The following is a 21,045-nucleotide window of genomic DNA, read 5'->3' on the forward strand; positions in this document are numbered from 1 at the left end:
CTATTAGGCCTAAAAGGGGCTCAACATGTCACTTTCTTGCAGATCCACCAAATTTCTTTCTTTGGTTGTATGCCACTGTTGCAGATTAACCGAATTCCTCTCTTTGATTACAGACCATTAATTCCAAAAAATGGAGTCAAGCACAATCTACGAGAAAGCACGATACTTTTTGAAGTTGCAACACGCATTAATCCCTAACAACTAAGAGCAAAAATAGACGGGCGCGGCAACGCGCGCTATCAGTGATCTAGTATACATAGATTATGACACACACACATCAAAAACATATATCACATCTAGTAAAGTAAATATAAAATAATTTGTCTTCAGACGATATTGATCCCGGTAGTCAATATCAAAACACAAGGCATGGGTATGTGGTTTTCCCTGTTGCAACGCACAGCAGTTTTCCTACTACCGCCGGCTCGGTGAATAAGTCTTTCGTGTAGTTTTAGGTCAACGATTTAACTATCTAAATATGTATTATATGTGAAAAAAATATATACTTACAAACTACATCCGTGTAGAAATCTAGTGATATACTTTTCATGACATATAATACATATTTAGTTCCTCAAATCAATGACGTAGAACTACGTGAAAGACTTATTCATCTAGACGGAGGTAGTAGTAAAATAAAAAAGAAAAAGGAAACGAAAGGAAAACCAGTCATGGAGGATTAACAAAAAAGGAAGAAACCAGAAAGAGCCGTGAAAAAAAAAATACGTTTCCTAGCTATTTGGGCTGGCCCATATGCGGTCTGTTCGCCTAGTAGGAAAACCCTATTTGTCCGCTCGAGCAGAGCAAGGGATTCGTCAGGTGGCGGCGGCTCGCGAGTACGAGCTCGACGGCGGCTGAGCATCGTCGGCTTCGGGAGTTGGAGACTCGCGAGTACGAGTACCCACATGGGTCTGTAGATTGAGAGAGCAGTCAGGCGGCGGCGACTCGCGAGTACGAGCTCGACGGCGGCTGAGCATCGTCGGGTTCGGGAGTTGGAGAGGATGAGGGGGAGGCGGCGGCGCGGCGGGCGCCTGGAGTCTCGGCATCCGACCTCAGGTCCAAGCTGCCGACGGAGGCTGTTGCGCCGCGAGCACGCTGAGCCTGAGGTAGCTGGACGACGGCCACAGCGATGCACGAGGAGGCGAGCCCGAGGCGGTGGGTGGCGGCGGATCCAGTCATGCTCCTCCTGAATTCCCCGTCATCGTGCTACCGAGGGCGTCTTCACCCAGATCTCCTCACGCCGGTGCGCATGGCGACTCCTGCCGCTGGTTCCGCCTGCCGGTCGCGACGACGTAAACGAACAGAGCATGTGCTCGCGGCGGAGGATGCTCTCTCGCTCCCGCGGAACGCTTGCCTCGCCCGCCGCCACGGACAAGGTAGACACCCTCCTACAGCCTTATGTTGTTGCTTCCCAGCTGTTTGCCGTGTGATGCTCCTGCTTCCCTTTGTTTGCCGCGTGATGCTCTGCTGCTGCCACTACTCTGCTACTGCTGCTAATTTGCCCCGCTGGAACTCACAAGGAAGATATAAATTTTGTGACTAAAGCATATTTGATCAGCTGTCCTGTTACAAAACATAGATTTTTTCTAGCATCAGGCAAAGAATCATAATGTGCACTCAGTTCACACAGCACACACTCTTTTTCTTCAGGGAAACATATACGGAAGTTGTGATTTGAAAGGACTATCAATCTACATAAATCATGGCAAAGTTTCCTACGTTTTTCGGAGCGGGTTCATTGACGAGATTCAAGATACAACCTGCTGCTGCTAATTTGCTGTAGTGCTATTTTAAAGATGATGATGACAGATTACCACCATCAAGCATTGCTAATGACGAGTTAGAATTTTTTTATAGTTGGTAGCCAATGGAAAAAGCAAATCAGCAAGAGTTCTACTTCTCATTAGATGAATGCCAGAAATGGATTATTTCTTTAGATTATGAACTTAGCACGTTGAGAAATACAACAATGTGTAGAATGTGAAGTTCAAAGAATGGCTGAAGATCATTATGGACAGGCTCAGCTTGCACCATGTCACTTGATTCGTCTATTTAGGTGGTGATGTCAGAAGAAGGTAAATTGTTAGGTTTCAAGTAGATTCTCATACGGTGGGTATAGTTAGTGACATGTGTTATCAGTAGATTCTCATATGGTGGCCAACTATCTGTTCCTGAACGGTTTGTGGCAAGATAGTGGGAAAACACACCAGTTGTTCCAGCACTTATGATGAATGTTGCCCTCCTGAGAAGTTGATCAGCTCTTCTTGGTCTGACTAATCTTTGGAGGTTTCTTCTGTTATGCCATAGGTCCTCGACTTGATTGGAAAATGATAGTGTATTCTATCATGGAGAAAAAAACAAAAACACAGCTAGCTAATTAGTACCTAAAATACTGGCACTGAATAATCGGAATAGCTTGATTTATTAACTAGCTATCCACTCTTTTGTGATCTTGTAACTAATTGAATTTGGTGAATGTTATTTCTGTATGCAATTTGCATGTGCTAGTAGAATGTTACTCCCTCGGTTCACATATATAAGATGTTCTACCTTTTTTTCTGATTCAGATGTATATAGATGCATTTTAGTGTGTTTGTTCATTCATTTCAGTCCGTATGTTGTCCATGTTGAAATATCCAAAACATCTTATATTTGTGAACAGAGGGAGTATTTCTTTATGTAATTGGCAAGCGCTGGTGGAAAGTGACAACAGAAGTTTTCTTGCTATTGCGGCAGGCAACAAAATGGAGCATATTCCAGAAGGATTTATTTTGCACATAAAAGTGATGGCTTGGGCCTTCGGCACCATGGCGGCATCAGTTTGCACGTTGTCGCTCCACTTGTATTGCTGGTTGCAAAGAAAGGTGCGAACAGTCCATTAGGAGGTGAAACTTAAGCACTATGTAAGCTCAGCAACTTGCTTCCAGTAAAAAACACAAATTTGGATGAGGTTTGTTCAGTGCAACCTGCTTCTAATTCCTTAGCATTAATGCTTCTATTGATATTGCAGATAGTGAAAATTTCCCTAGCATTGTGCGAGCTGCTGCTGTTGCATTTAAATCGGTTTGTCCAAATCGACAGTCCGAGGCTCCAATCGATGCAGTCGCGACCCCGCCTCTATCAGCTCACCACCCAACCAGTTACACTCAGTTATGTGACAGTTTTGATTCATTCTACAGAATTATTGGAACTCTGGAATGACCAAATCCCAATTCTGCTTCAAAGGTAATGATTCTGTTCTATCAACCACCCTAAATTTGTCCACAAGTGATGTTTACGACATGGTTATCTATTTCACACATTCTTATTCTATGTATATATTGTGATTATATTTTCTTTTCCTTAGTTGTGTTGCTGTTCAGTTGGCTGTTAAGTTTACGGTTATTTCCCCCGCAAAAAAAGGGTTATGGTTATTTATTCCAAAAGAGAAAAGCATGTTTCTTTGTAGGAGACTATCTGCTATATAGACTTGAATATTTCTAATGTTTCTTTTACAAACATACGATGTTATAGAGTGTAGACACGGGCCTAGACATCTAGCCAAACCTACCTATAGCATTTCTAAAACGATATAATTATAATGGTTACATGTAAATTACGTGTGTAGATTTATCCCTTTTTTTTCATATGCCTTACTTGGTAGATTATGAAAATATGGTGTGATGTATAAAAGTTTATGGTCAATGCTAGTTTAGTGTTTGGGTCAAATTATTATTTGAAAGTAGGGGTTAAAGTTTGCCAAGAAAAAAGCAGATTATTATTTGAGATTGATAGAGTATGACTATATCCCACTCGGTCTTGTTTCCATCAAAAGTGTGTCCCCACTTCGTTGAAGAATACAGCTACCACTCGGTCTTGAGATTGATAGAGTATGACTATATCCCACTCGGTCTTGTTTCCATCAAAAGTGTGTCCCCACTTCGTTGAAGAATACAGCTACCATTTTGTTAGTGGGCCTAACTCATCTCAGCGGTTTTGTTTGGGCCTCATTCCCCTAATACGCTAGTAATCGTTTTATTTCCCATATTTCCCTTAGTCTCGCTCCCAAGGAAGGGAATGCCAGCAGCCATGGCGGCAGTGTCCCCTTGGGCCATTCATGCCACTTGAGAGGATGAAGGCTTCGACGACGTCACGCGAGAGACATCGGCGCAAGCGAGGTTGCCACCATCCTTGTTGCAACGATAATGCCACAACGGAGGGTAGAACGGGATGGTGGGTGACGGCATTGCGGAAGGAGGTGCCGACCACTCATCTGACCCAGGGAAGCAACAATAATGTGCAATGTTTTAGTCCCGTATCTATCTATCTATCTATCTATCTATCTATCTATCTATACCTATACTAATTACAGACTCCCAAAAAATTACCACGTTAATCAGTAATTAGGAGCCGTTAATCTGGTGGGACCGAGTTATTACGGTGTAGATCGACCGATATAATCCCCTGTGAATATTTTGCTTAATTGTGAAGAAAAAAACACTTTGAGGCCCACAATCGTTAGCGTTGGTTATAAAAATAGAATCACATGAGACGTGATTCCACTTCTCTTCCATGTTTCTCTTGCTACTCTAATTCAAGCAAACTCTATCTCTTTCCTTTGGATTTTAAATCATTGATTCAGATTAAATAATAGACTGTGGTCAGAGTTCCACAGGTATACAATCTGCAGTCCAACATAGTTTCAATCCAACAGAGTCCCACGGGTATACAATCTACAGTCCAACATAGTTTCAATCCAATGCTAAAAACATGGCTCCATCGATGGTTACAATCTCATCTGCTGTCATCTTCCCTGACGCAGGCCTTCTTCCTCTCCATAGATTGCTGAACCTTGCATATCTCATGGGTTCCCGCAGGCTCCACTACCGTCGCATGTTAGATCAGCCTCCTCTCTTCTCTCCCGCCCACTTGCCAGATTTCTTTCTCGACATTTTCTCCAACTCAAATCGCCGCTAAGCTAAGTATCTGAAAAGAAAATTAAGCAAGTATTCATGCTCTTCATTGCTTGCCAAAAAAGTTGCAGCTACGATGTCCTTCCCTAAACCAATGTATTACTCCTGCGCGGCTGCCATTTGTAAATCCCAATTTCACTGAAACCGCCATATTTTCTGTTCTTCCTAAAACCGATGCCTGCTGCATCCGTCTCTCCTCATCTTCTTCTCCTAATTGAACTCACCTTTGATGAGTCCTTTCCGCATAACATGGCATCATCAGCCACCAGTCGCCTCACATCAAACCGTTCCTGTCCGTAGACAAAATCTGATTTGAATTGAATCACAAAGGAGGATGGCAGGAAGAGGAAGGTCGCTGTCTTGGAGATGTATCATACCGGTTGATCAATGCGTAGGACTGTGCTGCAAGGGGATACGCCAGCAGGGCCTGCAAGACCAAGATTGAAGGAAGCTTAACTATGATGTATTAATGCCAATGGAAGATATGTTGCATCATTCACCATGCATGTGCCGGCAACAACCTGACTTTTTTTATAACGACTTGATGAAAACCGAATAGACATACAGGTGCATTCGTTACACCATATAGCACAATAGAGTAACCATCTACCCAGTTCCAATCACCCCTCCTCCATCTTTTTTTTTTGCGGGGGAATCATCCCTCCTCCATCTAACTGCTAGAACTTGGACCTGATTGCCATGTTTGAGATAATATTTTTAAGAATACCTATGCAATGGTTATTTCTTTTCATGATATCACTGTGGAGATTTATAGTTGAAAAAGGATCAATTTCTATATAGAAGTTAATAGTATATAATGGTTCGGAGCAACTCTAACAGTATTGAATTTAGGATAGAGTACATGACGTGATATACACTCTCATTAATAGTAGCTATTGTTGTCCGTGCAGCTTTTTCCCCTTACAAGATGCTATAGCCTATATGCAAATTTTCATGGCTGCAAAATGAGTCTATATGATTATTCTATATTTATGAAGTAACAATAGCACTGTTGTGTGCAGTATTTTTCTAGAGGATCATTTATGCAGAGCATTTTCTCTGCAAGTTTCTGTCGCGCACATCAACTTCAAGCCAGCGCCCTAGGCCAATAAAACCACTTCCTCCTTTATTTATCCCTCCCTTTCTGACTTCCATCCTGCTTCCTTCCGGCAGGTGAGTACTGCACGAGCAAGTCAAATTTATTGGGACGTAGAAGAGGCAGCAAGCACATCTAGCAGCCGGAGACAAGCAACAGTTTGTTCCCCAACAGCAACAGCAATCCTGTTTTGTCTGGCGAATAGTGGCGATGGCATCATCCACGTCTGTCGAACTGGTGGACACTTACAGCAGGTATGCTAGCTCCTCAGATTAAATACATAATATTAAGTTTGTTACAGTTTATGGATGAAACTGGGAATCAGGTTCTACAAGCATGCCTCATAGTTATGTATAGTTTTTTTGTACATTTGGTGTGCTGAACTCCTATTTAAAGACGTTATCATTATCCATCTGATCCTTCTGTTTGTTAGTTGGTTTCTTGAATAAATCAGTTCAGACGATTAATTGATTTTGAGTAGAACATGTCTTGCATTATAAGCTCCCAGCAGTTATATTTCAGATCAGTATTCGAGCTGAAAGGAGGCACTTAGGTTAGGAAACACCCAAGATTTGACTCGCAGTACTAACAAAAGGAAAGATACATTTATCAGAATAGAAATACATTTATCATTTAAAAGCAAGGTATGTTACATATTTGTTTTCAGTGATTAAGACATGGCTGGGGGAAACTCAATAAGTAAACTTACAAAGAAAGAGACCATTATCATTTTGGCGTGTAATATGTTTCCTTTCATTAATATGTGAGTACACCTGTATCAAGCCGTCCAAATAATAAAAGACAAAAAATTATTAGTGTGAGACAATTGGTAAACCTACATATATGTAAATTATCCGATTAGGAATCTATTGAAAATAGATCATTCATATCATAAATAACCAACATGCATTGGTTTTATGCATGTTATTAGTTGCGGTCGTTCATAATTGTATTATTATTAGTTTCGAATTCAAATTTCGAAAAAACATTGCATCCAAAAAAATGTTACCAGGTGTTCATCCTATATACATCTACCTAAAATAGGCTAGCCCGTGCGAAGGCACGGGTTGACGACTAGTTGCTACTAAATAAGGATCTTGGCCGAGAGAATCTAGAGTATGGTGTATGGTCTAGAAAAGGAGCAAGAGTGCACTCGAGCATGTTTAGGGGGAGGTATGTTCGGGGCGGAGGCCACAGGGGGGAGCTATGCCCGGCTGGATGACCATAAAGGGCGAGGGCGAATTCCTTCTTTTAAGTATAAACATATACTCCCTTTGTTCACTAATACGAAATGTTTTGGATATTTTAATATGAACTACGTACAGGAATGAGTGAACAAAACACTCTAAAACGTGTCTATATACACTTGATTCAGAAAAAGTTAGAACATCTTATAATGGTTAATGGAGGGAGTACTTAGAGAATAAAATCCTTCCCTAGCTAATGGTGGATCAACAACACTGAGTTTGAAGAGATAGAGGAATTATTTGATCCTGCACATTGGAGCATACGAAGGAAGCATCGACACCAATATGCTTGGTGAGCTATGTTGCACGGAGTCATGCACAGTACTGATATCACATCTAAATAGACAAGACTCCCAACAAGATGATGATAGCGCGTCAGATCAAACAAAGGTGGATGTTGAGCTCCATGGGAGTTTCATGCCACTTGAGAGGATGAAGGCTCTAGCAACATCGTGCGAGAGGCATCGGCGCTAGCGAGTTTGCCACCATCCTAGCCACGACGACAATGCCGCACAGCATATAGTAGGAAAGTGGAGCGACAATGCCGCGGGAGGAGGTGCACTCGAACAGGGGGCACTGCACTGCAGTCTGTTTCATCTTTCGGGCAAGTGCCAGGCAGATAAACAAGGCTTGCAACAAAATGTCGATAAAGCGCCATATCAGACAGTAGGTCAACATCACTAGCAGGGAGGTGAACATTAAGCTCCATGGGAGTCTCAACATGCGCTCATTAGTAAGAGCAGCGCGAGTAAGAAGATCCTAAATTATTACTTTTGAGCAAGAAGGGACCTCAATCCCAAGAAAGTAGCAGAGAGGGCCAAGATAAGACATAAGAAAGTGGGAGCAAAAACGAAGTGACTTAGAATGAGAACGTGGTATGAAATGTCTAGACGAGTGACATCTAAATAGACAAGACTCCCAACAAGATGATGATAGCGCGTCAGATCAAACAAAGGTGGATGTTGAGCTCCATGGGAGTTTCATGCCACTTGAGAGGATGAAGGCTCTAGCAACATCGTGCGAGAGGCATCGACGCTAGCGATTTTGCCACCATCCTAGCCATGACGACAATGCCGCGGAGCATATAGTAGGAAAGTGGAGCGATGACGCCGCGGGAGGAGGTGCACTCGAACGGGGGGCACTGCACTGTAGTCTGTTTCTTTCGGGCAAGTGCCACGCAGATAAACAAGGCTTGTAACAAAATGTCGATGAAGCGCCAGATCAGACAGTAGGTCAACATCACTACCAGGGAGGTGAACATTGAGCTCCATGGGAGTGTCAACATGCGCTCATTAGTAAGAGTAGCGCGAGTCAGAAGATCCTAAATTATTACTTTTGAGCAGGAAGGGACCTCAATCCCAAGAAAGTAGCAGAGAGGGCCAAGATAAGACATAAGAAATTGCATACTAAGACATGCCTTAACAAAGGCAAATATACTCATGGTCTGCGTCAGTGATGATCATGTCATCAATATATAGAAGAAGAGTCCTACCAGGAGCAGAAAGGAGGACAAACAACGTTGGATCATGAGCACTCGATGAAAACTAGCAACAACCACCATAGAGGCAAAACGCTCAAACCAGGTGTGAGGGGCTTGCTTAGAGCCATAGTGAGCGATGAAGACAACAAATCATGTCGTAAGGAGTAGAATACCCAGTGGTGGTTGTATGTAAACCTCCTCACGCAACTCACCATTAAGAAATGCATTCTTAACATCAAGCCTAGACACATATTAGTGGCGAACAGAGGCCATAATAAGAAGTGTGCGAACAGTGGTCAAAGAAAGTCTCATCGTAATCAGGACCATGCTCGTGCTGAAAGCCATGACCCACAACACGAGCTTTGTAACGCCCAAGAGAACCATCAGAGTGAGTCCTAACCTTGTAGACCCACAAAGTGATGGGATGAACACGAGGAGGAACATAAACAATATCCCACGTGCCGATGCGCTCAAGAGCAGCAGTCTCCTCTGCCATCACAAGGTGCCATTTGGTATGAACAACATCACAGCAAGAAGTTGGCTCAAGAACAGCATCGCCAACGCTTGGAAGACATTGGCGGTCAACATGCCAAAGCGGACGAGGACGCAAGCCATAAGTAGGCTGAAACGGGGAAGATGGCACATCGGTAGACGCATCCACAACACGTAGATGTCCTATGTAGAAGTTAGGAAAAGATGGAAGAATACGAGCTGGAATCATCGGGATAAACTTAGGTGATGGAGACAAGGAAGCCAGCAGTGATGAAGGTGTAGAATCATGTGATAAGTGAGGTGAGGAAATCATAGGAGATGATGGCGTTGGTTCTACAATAATCAGAGAAGAGTGTCGGGAAAACTGTGGAAAGAGATATACTCCACTTAAAAGGCCGAAGAAGATGGACTCAACAAAAGTCATATCCCGAGAAATAGGCATTCGATGACCAACATGATCCCAACAACAATATCCCTTATGCTCATCGTTGTATCCTAAGAAGACACACTCAACAGACTGACAAGTTAGTTTGGTGCGTTCACGAGGGGCAAGGACATAGAAAACACAACCAAACAATTGAAGCGTCGAATAAACGATCAAATAGATGCTCGAAAGGAGCGTCACCCTGCAGAGCAGTGGATTGCTAAAGGTTGATGAGATAGATGGAAGTGGAGACAGACTTGACCCAAAAGTGCGGCGGAAGAGAGGCGGTGACCATCAACGGACGAGTCGTCTCAAGAAGGTGACGATGCTTGCGCTCAACCACGCCATTCTAAGCATGAGCACCAGGATAAGAGAACCAAAGTCTGCTCAGAAAGGATTCCACCAGAGCCATCATAGAACACATGAATAGGCGTAGAGAACTGAGTGTGAACCATGGCAGCAAAAAGCTTATAAGACCTCACTACAAGAAGAAATAAAGTATATCCAGGTGTGTCAAGAGAAGCTACTACCAGAGGCAAATGCAGATGGACCCTTGAGATCATATTGAACAAGGTCGGAAGACGCTGAGGCACTGTCTCGCTACGAGTATAAGGTAACTAGACCGTGGGACTAGGGATATCATCGGAGACAGATCCAAGAAGACCACGTCGAACTAAGGATGAGAGATCACAAGTGACCCAAGGGGATGATGCCAATCCTGAAAATAACTGGTAGACAAGGCAACAAAGGCAGATACTGGTGGCGGTGGCAGCAGAGGGACTTGATCCAGCATCCACGTGCTTGTGCACTCTTCGTACCCCACCGATCTGGCTTGGCGCTCTTTTTCCTGTTTGCGGGTTGTGGGTCACGCACTTGATTAAGCACCCCAAGTTCTCCTACTGCGCCCTTGGCCTCGACTTTAGGTAGCGCCTGTCCTCGGCTTGTCTCGTGTATAATCCAGGTACGCGTCGACTGTCCGAGCTCCTGCTCACCATTGGTGGTGCTTGAGCGTGCGGTTATGGTGTCGCACACAAAGGGAACATGGGATGTGGGATTGAGACAGTACTCATAGCAACCCGCAGCAAGGCAAAGAATGCCCATCCAGACTGGCAGGGAGCAAAGGTGGGCAGAAAGGTGGACGTTGACTCCGTAGGAGTGAGTCTCAACAGTGCGCTCATCAGTAAGAGCGGCACGAGCAAGAAGATTCTGGATATACTTCTCTTAGGAAATAAGGAACAATCTCAAGGAAGTAGCGAAGAGGACCAAGATTCAGCAATGACCTTATCACTAAGAGCAGCATGAGCAAGAAGATCCTGAATGTACTTCTCTTGGGAAATAAAGAAGCCATTAGAGGTAGAAGAAACCTCAGTTCCAAGTAGTGAAAGGGACAAGATCAGACATTAAATCTATTCATAAGACGAGCCTTCAAAAAGGCAATGCACTCAAAGTTGTTGGTAGTGATGATCATGTCATCGACATATAGGAGCAAAGCTCGACCATGAGCTTAAAGATGGATATAAAGTGCAGGATCATGAGCGTTTGCAGAAACTAGTCGCAGTCATCGTTGAGACAAAAAACCTCAAACCGTGCATGAGGGCTAAAGGTATAGAGAGAGTGACAAATATGGCAGATCATGCCATCAGGGAAAAATATCTATGTGGTGGCTACATGTAGACCTTCTCATGCAACTCATCATTAAAAAAGACATTCTTGACATCAAGCTAAGAGACAAACCAGTGGCGAGCAAATATCACAACGAGAAGTGTGCGGGGAGTGGTCATGTGGGCCATATGAGAAAATGTCTTGTCGTAGTCATAGCCATGTTCCTATTGAAAGCCACAAGTCACAAGACGAGCTTTGTAAGGCAAGGGAACCATCATAGTCTAAATCTTGTAGACCAATGTACAATATACAAGTGATGGGTTGAGCATGAGGAGGAAGGGAAATGAGATCCCATGTGTCAGTGCGTTCAAGAGCAGCAATCTCCTCTGCCATCGCATGTCGCCGTTTGGGTGAACATCGTGTCACATTGAGAAGAGCAGCGCCAGAACACCCATAGTGATCAATAGGTGGAAGCGGGCAAGCGCAGAAGCTAGGTTGAGCTTGAGGCAGTGCGTTTCCAATAGAAGGAGACATAGTAATGGGGGGAGATTGCTCATCGAAAGATGATGCATCAGAAGAATCCACAAGATGCGGACGACTAGTGTAGTAAAGAAGAGGATGCGGGGGAATCATCGGGGAAGTCTTAGGGGACGAATGAGGTGGGGAAGCCACAGGTGACGATGATGTGGGGTCTACAATAGTAGTATAAGGAGACACATTGGAATGGATGTAGGAGGGCAAAACATGAGTGATAGGTGTATCGGAAAGCGTTACGAAAGAAATATCCTCAATGGGAGAGGCCGAAGGAGAGGATGTACGTGGATAGAAAGGACGAGACTTGTCAAAAGTCACACCCTGAGGAATGCGCATTCACCGATTGATAGGATCCCAACATTGATAGCCCTTGTGCTCATCAGCGTAACCTAAGAAGACACATTTCATAGACTAAGCAGTCAGTTTGGCGCGTTCAGGGGGGGAGAAGAACGTAGTAAACACAACAAAACAAATGAAGCGCTCAGTAGCCATGAGAACGACAAACAAACACTCGATAGGAATGTCACCTTGCAAAGCAAGGAAGGCTGACTTTGACGGGGTAGGTGGAAGTAGAAACAACTTCAACCCAAAAGTGAGGTGAAAGAGAGGTGTTGATCTTCGATGCATAAGCCGCCTCAAGAAGTTGACGATGCTTACACTCAGCAAACCATTCTGAGCATCAGGGCCACAACATGAGAACTGAGAAAGTGTGCCCTGCTCAGCAAGGAATCCGCACAACAAATGATAGATGAACTCACAAGCAAAATCTTCATGGAAGACACAATCGGGAGTGGAAAACCCGGTATGAAGCATGGGGGCGAACTTCTTACTGATAGATAAGACCTCACTACAAGAAAATCATACAATATATCCATGTGTGTTGAGAGAAAACATCTATAAAGATAATATAGTGGTGATGGCCTCTTTTTGAGGCAAAGGGAGCTGGACCCCAAACATCAAAATGAATAAGACAGAAAGGACGAGACACAATTTCACTATGAAGATAAAGTAATTGAACCTGTTTGCCAAGCCGACAAACCTAATAGTCTAAAGACACCGCTAGAGATAGGTCCAAGAAGACCACTTTGAACTAAGGATGAGAAACAAGAACCACACAAGTGAAAAAGACGATGATGCCACAAAGAGACAGTAAACGAAGTAACCAACGCGAAGAGACTGTCGATGGTGGCAGCAAAGCGACCGGTCAAGCTCCCAGAGGATGTGGGAGTTACAACGATGATGGCCAACACAAGTAAAGCATCCATCTGAGGATCCTAATCAGAACAAGAGTTAAACTAAAGAATGGTTGTACAACCAAAGTCGACAATCTGACCACCTAAAATGAGCTGAACGGGCCAAGGAATATGAGCAAAAGAATTAACATGAAAAGACCACTTCGAACTAAGGATGAGAAACAAGAACCACACAAGTGACACAGGCGATGGTGCCACAAAGAGACAATAAACGAAGTAACCAAGGCAGAGAGACTGTCGACATTGGTTGCAAAGGGACCAATCAAGCTCCCAGAGGACCTGGGAGTTACAACGACGATGGCCAACACCAAGTAAAGCATCCATCTGAGGTTACTAATCAGAACAAGAGTTAAACTAAAGAATGACTGTACAACCAAAGTCGACAATCTGACCACCTAAAATGAGTTGCATGGGCCAAGGAACATGAGCAAAAGAATTAACATGAAAAGACAAGTAGTAAGAGTGCCTCGACTGTCGACTTGGAGGGAAGTTCCATTAGTAGTAAGAACATGAACATGAGAATTTGAAGGTCGAATAGCTGACAAACTCAAAGAATCATAAACTTTTTGAAAATACGTCCAGTATCAAGGATTCATAGAGATGTACTTGATTGTGTAAAAGTGGTCACTCAGTACTAGAAAAATCAATGGCAAAACTTGTTGATGGAGAACCCAAAGAATCAGCTAGTAGACATGGAAGTCGCCTAATCTCCAGTGTAGTCACTGTCTCAACTAAAGAGGTTGCCGAAGAAGTATTGTGCGATGAAACTAGAAGTAGCAAGTAGGTGTTATGTTAAAAGATCAAGCACCCAGAAGTATTTCTCTTCTTTGTTTAGTTTAATTTGGTTTTTGATTGTTTTCTTTTGTGTTCCTTTGTTTTTTTTGCTCCCTATTTTTTCTGTTTGTTTGTTGTTTGCTTTTAAAAGAAACCCTCCTTTAGTTCTTTTGGTATTTTTAAGTTCTTTCAGAAAACAATAAAATATATTTCTTCATTCTCTTTGCTTTTTCTTTGGAAGTTTATTTGATTGCCTCTTTGTTCAAACTTTGGAAATCTTCTACCTTTGCGTTCTTTTTTGCCTTTGATAAAAACCAAATATTCTAAATTATTTTTGTTGTGTTTCTCTGGGTTCTTTGCATTTTATGTTTCAGAAAATTCAAAAATATTTCTCTTTCGTCGTTCTTTTGTTTTCTATTGGTTGTTCTTTTTGACTTTTCTTTATTGTTTCTTTCATCTTTGTGTTTAAGTTGCAAAACCCAAAATTTCCAAAAAGATCTTTCGTTTGCCTCTTATTGAGTCCCAAGTGTTTGTTGTGTTTTTTTACTTCCTATTGTTTGTGTGTTGTTTGCTTTTGAAAGAAACCCAAAAAGATTTATTTTTTCCTTGCATTCTTTTTGCTTTTTCTTTGGAAGTTTATTTGATTTTGTCTTTAAAACTTCGAAAATCTTCTTTTTGCTTTCTTGTTTGCCTTCTTTGAGAAAAGAAAAAAAATCCAAAAATATTTTTGAAGTGTTTTTTGAGTTCTTTTTTGCCTTTTATGTTTTAGAAAATCCAAATATATTTCTTTTTCTTTGTTCTTCTGTTTTCCATTGTTTTCTTTTGGTTGTTCTTTTTGGATTTTCTCTGTTGTTTTCTTTTTGTCGTTTCTTTCGTCTTTGTGTTTAAGTTGCAAAACCAAACATTCCAAAAGATTTCTCGTTTGCGTCTTATTGAGTCCTAATTGTTTCCATTGTTTTCTTTTGGTTATTCTTTTTCTCTTTTCTTTCCTTTTTTCTTTTTGTCGTTTCTTTCGTCTTTGTGTTTAAGTTGTAAAACCCAAACATCCCAGAAAGATTCTTGTTTGCGTCATATGGAGTCTTAATTGTTTGAAATGTTTTTTTGCTTCCTATTTTTTTCTTTTGTTTCTTTGTTGTTTGCTATTAAAAGAAACCCCAAAAGATTTCTTTATCTTTTTATTCTTCTGATGTTATTTGAGAAAACCACAAAAATATTTCCTCGTTTTTTTTCTTTGGATGTTTATTTGATTACCTCTTTCTTAAAACTTTGAAAATCTTTTATCTCTGCTTCTCTTTGCCTTCTTTGTGAAAAGCCAAAATTCCAAAATCATTTCTATGTGTTTCTCTTAGTTGTTCTTTCCCTTTTATTTGTCAGAAAATCCAAAATTAAAATATTTTCTTTCGTTGATCTTTCGTTTTCTTTTGATTGTTCTTCTTGGCATATTTTTTTTATGTTTCTTTTTGCTATTTCGTCTTTGTGTTGAAGTTCCACACGTTCAAAAAAAAGTTGCAAAACCCAAAAATTCCACAAAGATTTCTCTTTTGAGTCTTAAGTGTCCGTAGTGTTTTTTTTGCTTCCTATTGCTTTTTTTGTTTTTTGTTCTTTGCTTTTAAAAGAAACCCAAAAAGATTTCTTTGTCCTTTTGTCCTTTTGTTCTTTTGAAGTTCTTTGAGAAAATAATAAAATATTTGTTGGTTCTTTTTGCTTTTCTTTTGGATGTTTATTTGATTTCCTCTTTGTTGAAACTTTGGAAATCTTTTATCTTTGCTTCTCTTTGCATTCTTGTTTCCCTTATTTGAGAAGAAACAAAAATTTCAAATTATTTTTGTTATGTTTCTCTGAGTTCTTTGCCTTTTGTGATTTAGAAAATCCAAAAATATTTCTCTTTCATTGTTCTTTTGTTTTCCTTTGTTTTTTTGGCTGTTGTTTTTGGCTTTTCTCTGTTGTTTTCTTTTTGTTGTTTGTTTCGTCTCTGCGTTTATTTATGTTGCAAAACTTACAAATTCCAAAAATATTTCTTGTTTGCGTCTTATTGAGTCTTAAGTATTGTGAACCAAAAATATTTCTGATTGGCTCTTATCTGCTTTATTGTTGAACTAATGAAAAGACCAAAAATATTTCCCTTGTCTTCTCTTTTGTACAAATTGTCCAGTAGTAAACCTGCAAAACCTATCGATACAGAACCAAAAGAAGCAGCTAGCAGACACTGAAGTCGCGTAATCTCGAGTGTAGTGAGGAGGTCAACTGAAGAGGTTGACGAAGAAGCACAAGGCTATGAGTAAAAACTAAAAGAAGTAGGTGTCGAAGTTGTGCAATCTCTGTTCCTCGTCGATCCGGTTTGGCGTCCTTCCCCTGGTTGCAGGTTCTGTGCCACGGACTTGAAGTTGCATCCCATGCTCCCTTTGGTGGCCCTTGGCCTCGATGACAGGTAGCGTCGTGCACACATCTTGCGGGTTAAGAATGTTGAGGAAATCGCTATCTGGTAACTGCTCACTCAACTTGGGAGTAGTGATTAATCATTGAATCGGCGTATTAACCGGATTAACCGGTCAACCACTAATTAGTGGATTTTTCAACTCAATAGAAGCAAATTTTGTATGGAGGGAAAATCTACATTGCAAATAGGAGGCAAATGGCACCGTTTTCTTTTCTCAATAGACCACAAACATGTATACAACAACAATCATCCATGTGGGCATCAAAAGTCATCAACAAACATTTATACAACATTTTTTGCTAAATTCTGCCCGTGTCGCAACTCTAAGAGATGGTGGTCACACGATGACGACAGACAGAGGGAAGGTGACGGCCTTCGTGAAGGGCATTTGAACGGGTCGGTTGCAGTAGGTGTTATGTCACGAAGGAGGGGAAGTAGCGGTGCGTAGAGGGAGAAGAGGAAGCGGCGACACACATGGGAGGAGGGGAAGTGGCAGCACGCCGATGGTCGGCCGCCATCTAGGTCGGGAGGGGATGAAAGGAGTAAGAGGGGTGACAGGAGGGCTAAACCCTAGCTATTTAGGAGTGGGAGGGTTTATGGGCAAACAATTGGGCTTTGTTTGCCCACAAATTAACATGCCAACAATGATTAATCAGCCTGACAACAGATTAGTCGGTCTAACCGACCATTTAATCGGTCTGGCAAGTTAACGTGATGAATATACAAGTGATGGGATGAGCATAGGGAGGAAGGGAAATGAGACCCCACGTGCCGGTGTGTTCAAGAGCAGCAATCTCCTCTGCCATCGCATGTCGCCGTTCGGGATGAACATGGCGTCACGGTATGTTGTATTGTGAAGAGCAGCACTAGAATACCCATAGCGATCAATATGCGGAAGCGGGCGAGCGCAGAAGCCATAAGTAGGTTGAGCTAGAGGTGGTGCATTGCTAACAAAAGAAGATATAATAGTCGAGGGAGATGGCTCATCGAAAGATGACACATTAGAAGAATCCACAAGATGCGGATGACTAGTGCAGTAAAGAAGAGGATTGGGCGGGGAAGTCTTAGGGAATGAACGAGGTGGGGAAGCCGCAGGTGACGATGATGTGGGGTCTACAACAGTAGTACAAGAAGACACATGGGAATGGAAGAGGGCAATACGTGAGTGATAGGACACATCAACACGATTATGGTTGGTGAGTTCATGCTTTTCAGGATAGCACGCAATATTGATAGCATTTGTACTGTTTGACAAAGGAGGAGTAGGTCTAGTGACAAAAACATCAAAATCCTCAAGCAACCATCGTAACCAAGTCACCTCTGATGTCAACAGAGGTATAGCTTGCAACTTAGCCTTTGCAGTCAAAGGGAATAGCGCAGTCTGTTTCTTTGTCTTTCGGGCAATGAGAAAACCATCAAGAAAACACAGTAAGTACAACGGGACGAGCAAACTTGTGCATAGGAATAAGGAGATGGTGAGGTAGTTCCACAAAGATATTGTAGAACCGGGGGAGGGGGTGACTCAAAGTGGATTAAAGTGGGAGCAAAGACAAGCTGACTTAGAATGAGAACGTGATATGAAATGTTTGGACGAGTGACATCTAAATACAAGACTCCCAACAAGATGACGATAGCGTGTCAGATCAAACAAAGGTGGACGTTGAGCTCCATGGCAGTGTTAATAGTGACTTTATCACTAAGCAGCATGAGCAAGAAGATACTGAATGTACTTCTCTTAGGAAATAAAGAAGCCATCAGAGGTAGAATAAACCTCAATTCCAAGGAAGTAACAAAGAGGACCAATATTAGACATAAAAACTATTCACTAAGACGAACCTTCAAAAAGGCAATGCACTCAGAGTTGTTGGCAGTGATGATCATGTCATCGACATATAGAAGCAAAGTTTGACCCTGAGTTGAAAGATGGTATAAAGTGCAGATCATAAGCATTTGGCAAAAACTGGTCGCAGTTATCGCTGAGACAAAACACTCAAACCGGGCATGAGGGGCTAAAGGCATAGAGAGAGCAACAAAGACGCCAAATCGTGCCATCAGGAAAAAAATCTAGGTGGTGGCTACATGTATACCTTCTCATGCAAGTCACCATTAAGAAAGACATTCTTGACATCAAGCTGAGAGACGGACCAGTGGCGAACAAATATCACAGGAGAAGTGTGCGAAGAGTGGTCATGTGTGCCATATGAGCAAATGTCTCATCATAGTCATAGCCATGTTCATGTTGAAAGCCACAGGTCACAAGACGAGCTTTCTAACGCAAGAGAACCATTAGTCTAAATCTTGTAGACCTACCTACAAGATACAAGTGAAATGAGATCCCACGTGTCGGTGCGTTCAAGAGCAGCAATCTCCTCAGCCATCACATGTCGATGTTTGGGATGAACATGGCATCATGGTAAGTCGTATTGAGAAGAGCAACGCTAGAATACCCATAGCGATCAATTAGCGGAAGCGGGCGAGCGCAGAAGCCATAAGTAGGTTGAGCTGGAGGAGGTGCGTTGTCAATAGAAGGAGACATAGTAGTCGAGGGAGATAGCTCATTGAAAGATGACACATCAGAAGAATCCATAAGATGTGGACGACTAGTGTAGTAAAGAAGAGGATGAGGATGAATCACCGGGGAAGGCTTAGGGGAGATAGCTCATTGAAAGATGACACATCAGAAGAATCCACAAGATGTGGACGACTAGTGTAGTAAAGAAGAGGATGAGGATGAATCACCGGGGAAGGCTTAGGGGAGATAGCTCATTGAAAGATGACACATCAGAAGAATCCACAAGATGTGGACGACTAGTGTAGTAAAGAAGAGGATGAGGATGAATCACCGGGGAAGGCTTAGGGGACGAACGAGGTGGGGAAGCTGCAGGTGACGATGATGTGGGGTCTACAATAGTCGTATAGGAAGACACATTGGAATGGATGGACAAGGGCAATATATGAGTGAGGTGTATCGGCAAAAGCTGGGAAAGAAATATCCTCAATGAGAGAGGCTGAAGGAGAGAATCGACGTGGATAGGAAGGACGAGGCTCATCAAAAGTTGCACCCGGAGGAATGCTTATCCGCCGATCGATACGATCCCAACACTGATAGCCCTTGTGCTCATCAGTAACCTAAGAAGACACATTCAATATACTAAGCAGTCATTTTGAGGGGCAAGAAGAACGTATTAGACGCAACAAAACAAACGAAGCAACTGAGTAGCCACGAGAATGACCAAAAAGACACTCAAGAGAAATATCGCCCTACAAAGCAAGGAAGGCTGACTGTTGATGAGGTAGGTGGATTTAGAAACAACCTCAACCCAAAAGTGAGATGGAAGACATGCGTTGATCTTCAATGCACAAGCTGCCTCAAGAAGGTGACGATGCTTAGCAAATAATTCTAAGCATCAGGACCACGACAAGAGAACTAAGAAAGTGTGCCCTGCTCAACAAGGAATCCGCACAACAAATGATTGATAAACTCGCAAGCAAAATCTGCATGGAAGGCATAGATAGGAGTGGAAAATTGGGTATGAAGCATGGCGGCAAACTTCTTACTGATAGATAAGACCTCACTAGAAGAAAAGCATAAAATATATCCATGTGTGTCTAGAGAAATCATCTATAAAGATAATATAGTAGCGATGTCCTCCTTTTGAGGCAAAGGGATCTGGACCCCAAACATCAAAGTGAACAAGATCGAAAGGACGATGAGACACAATCTCGCTATGAGGATAATGTAACTTAACCTGTTTGCTAAGCCGACGAACCGACAGCCTAAAGACACACCGCTAGAGACAGATCCAAGAAGACCACGTCGAACTAAGGATGGGAGACTAGAGCCACACAGGTGACCAAGACGATGATGCCAAAAGAGTCGGTAAACGAAGTAACCGAGGCGGAGAGACTGGCGGTGGTGGCAACAAAGGGAAGGTTAAGCCAGATAAGCTCCCAAAGGACCTGGGAATTACAAGGTTGAAGGCCAACACCAAGTAGAGCATTCGTGTGAGGATTCTAATCAGAACATGAACATGAGAATCTGGAGGTCGAATGGTTGACAAACTGGAAGAATCATAAGTTATATGAAAATACGTCCAGTACCAAGGATCCATGGAGATGTACCTGGTTCTGTAAAAAGTGGTCACTCGGTACAAGAAAAATTAGTAGCAAAACCTGTTGATGTTGAACCAAAAGAAGCCGCAAGTAGATGCTGAAGTCGCCTAACCTCCGGTGTAGTTAGGGTCTCAACTGAAGAAGTTGACAAAGACATACCGGGCAATGAAACTAGAAGTAGGAAGTAGGTGTTCTGTTAAAGATCGGAAACCCAAAAGTATTTCTCGTTCTTCTTGTTTGGTTTCATTTGGTTTTTGATCTCTTTCTTTTGTGTTCTTTATGGTGTTTTTCCTTCTTATTGTTTCTTTTATTTATTTGTTTGCTTTTACAATAAACCACAAAACATTTCTTTCTCCTTTTTTTTCTTTTGAAGTTCTTTGAGAAAACAACAAAAATATTTCTTCGTTCGTTTTGCTTTTTCTTTGGAAGTTTATCTGATTGCCTCTTTGTTGAAACTTTGGAAATCTTTTATCTTTGCTTGTCTTCGTTTTATTGTTTGCCTTCTTTGAGAAAACAAAAAATTTCAAAAATATTTTTGTGTAGTTCTTTACCTTTTATATTTAAAGAAATCTAAAAATATTTCTCTTCCATTTTTCTTTTGTTTTCCTTCGTTTTCTTTTGATTGTTCTTTTTGGCTTTTC

At 42.1% G+C, this 21,045-nt stretch overlaps 1 protein-coding gene across 9 annotated transcripts in view; it reads left to right on the top strand.

Moving 5' to 3' along the window:
* The first annotated feature begins 756 nt into the window (after positions 1 to 756).
* LOC125539637 (uncharacterized) overlaps positions 757 to 21,045 on the top strand; it is a 28,536-nt gene continuing 8,247 nt past the window's right edge. For 4 of the 9 annotated variants that reach the window (XM_087544839.1, XM_087544840.1, XM_087544841.1 and 1 more), the window contains exons 1-4: positions 757 to 1,376; positions 2,737 to 2,864; positions 3,011 to 3,225; positions 6,126 to 6,302. In XM_087544839.1, the coding sequence (XP_087400965.1) occupies positions 1,130 to 1,376; positions 2,737 to 2,864; positions 3,011 to 3,225; positions 6,126 to 6,129 (594 nt within the window). In that variant the 5' untranslated portion in view covers positions 757 to 1,129 and the 3' untranslated portion in view covers positions 6,130 to 6,302. Of the gene's footprint in view, positions 1,377 to 2,662; positions 2,904 to 3,010; positions 3,226 to 6,125; positions 6,303 to 21,045 lie in introns of all 9 variants that reach the window. The other 5 variants (XR_015617337.1, XR_015617340.1, XR_015617341.1 and 2 more) reach the window with 2 other exon arrangements.

This window comes from Triticum urartu, chromosome 2A, assembly GCF_056163025.1.
Source record: "Triticum urartu cultivar PI428250 chromosome 2A, HENAU_Tu73, whole genome shotgun sequence".
NCBI lineage: Eukaryota > Viridiplantae > Streptophyta > Magnoliopsida > Poales > Poaceae > Triticum > Triticum urartu.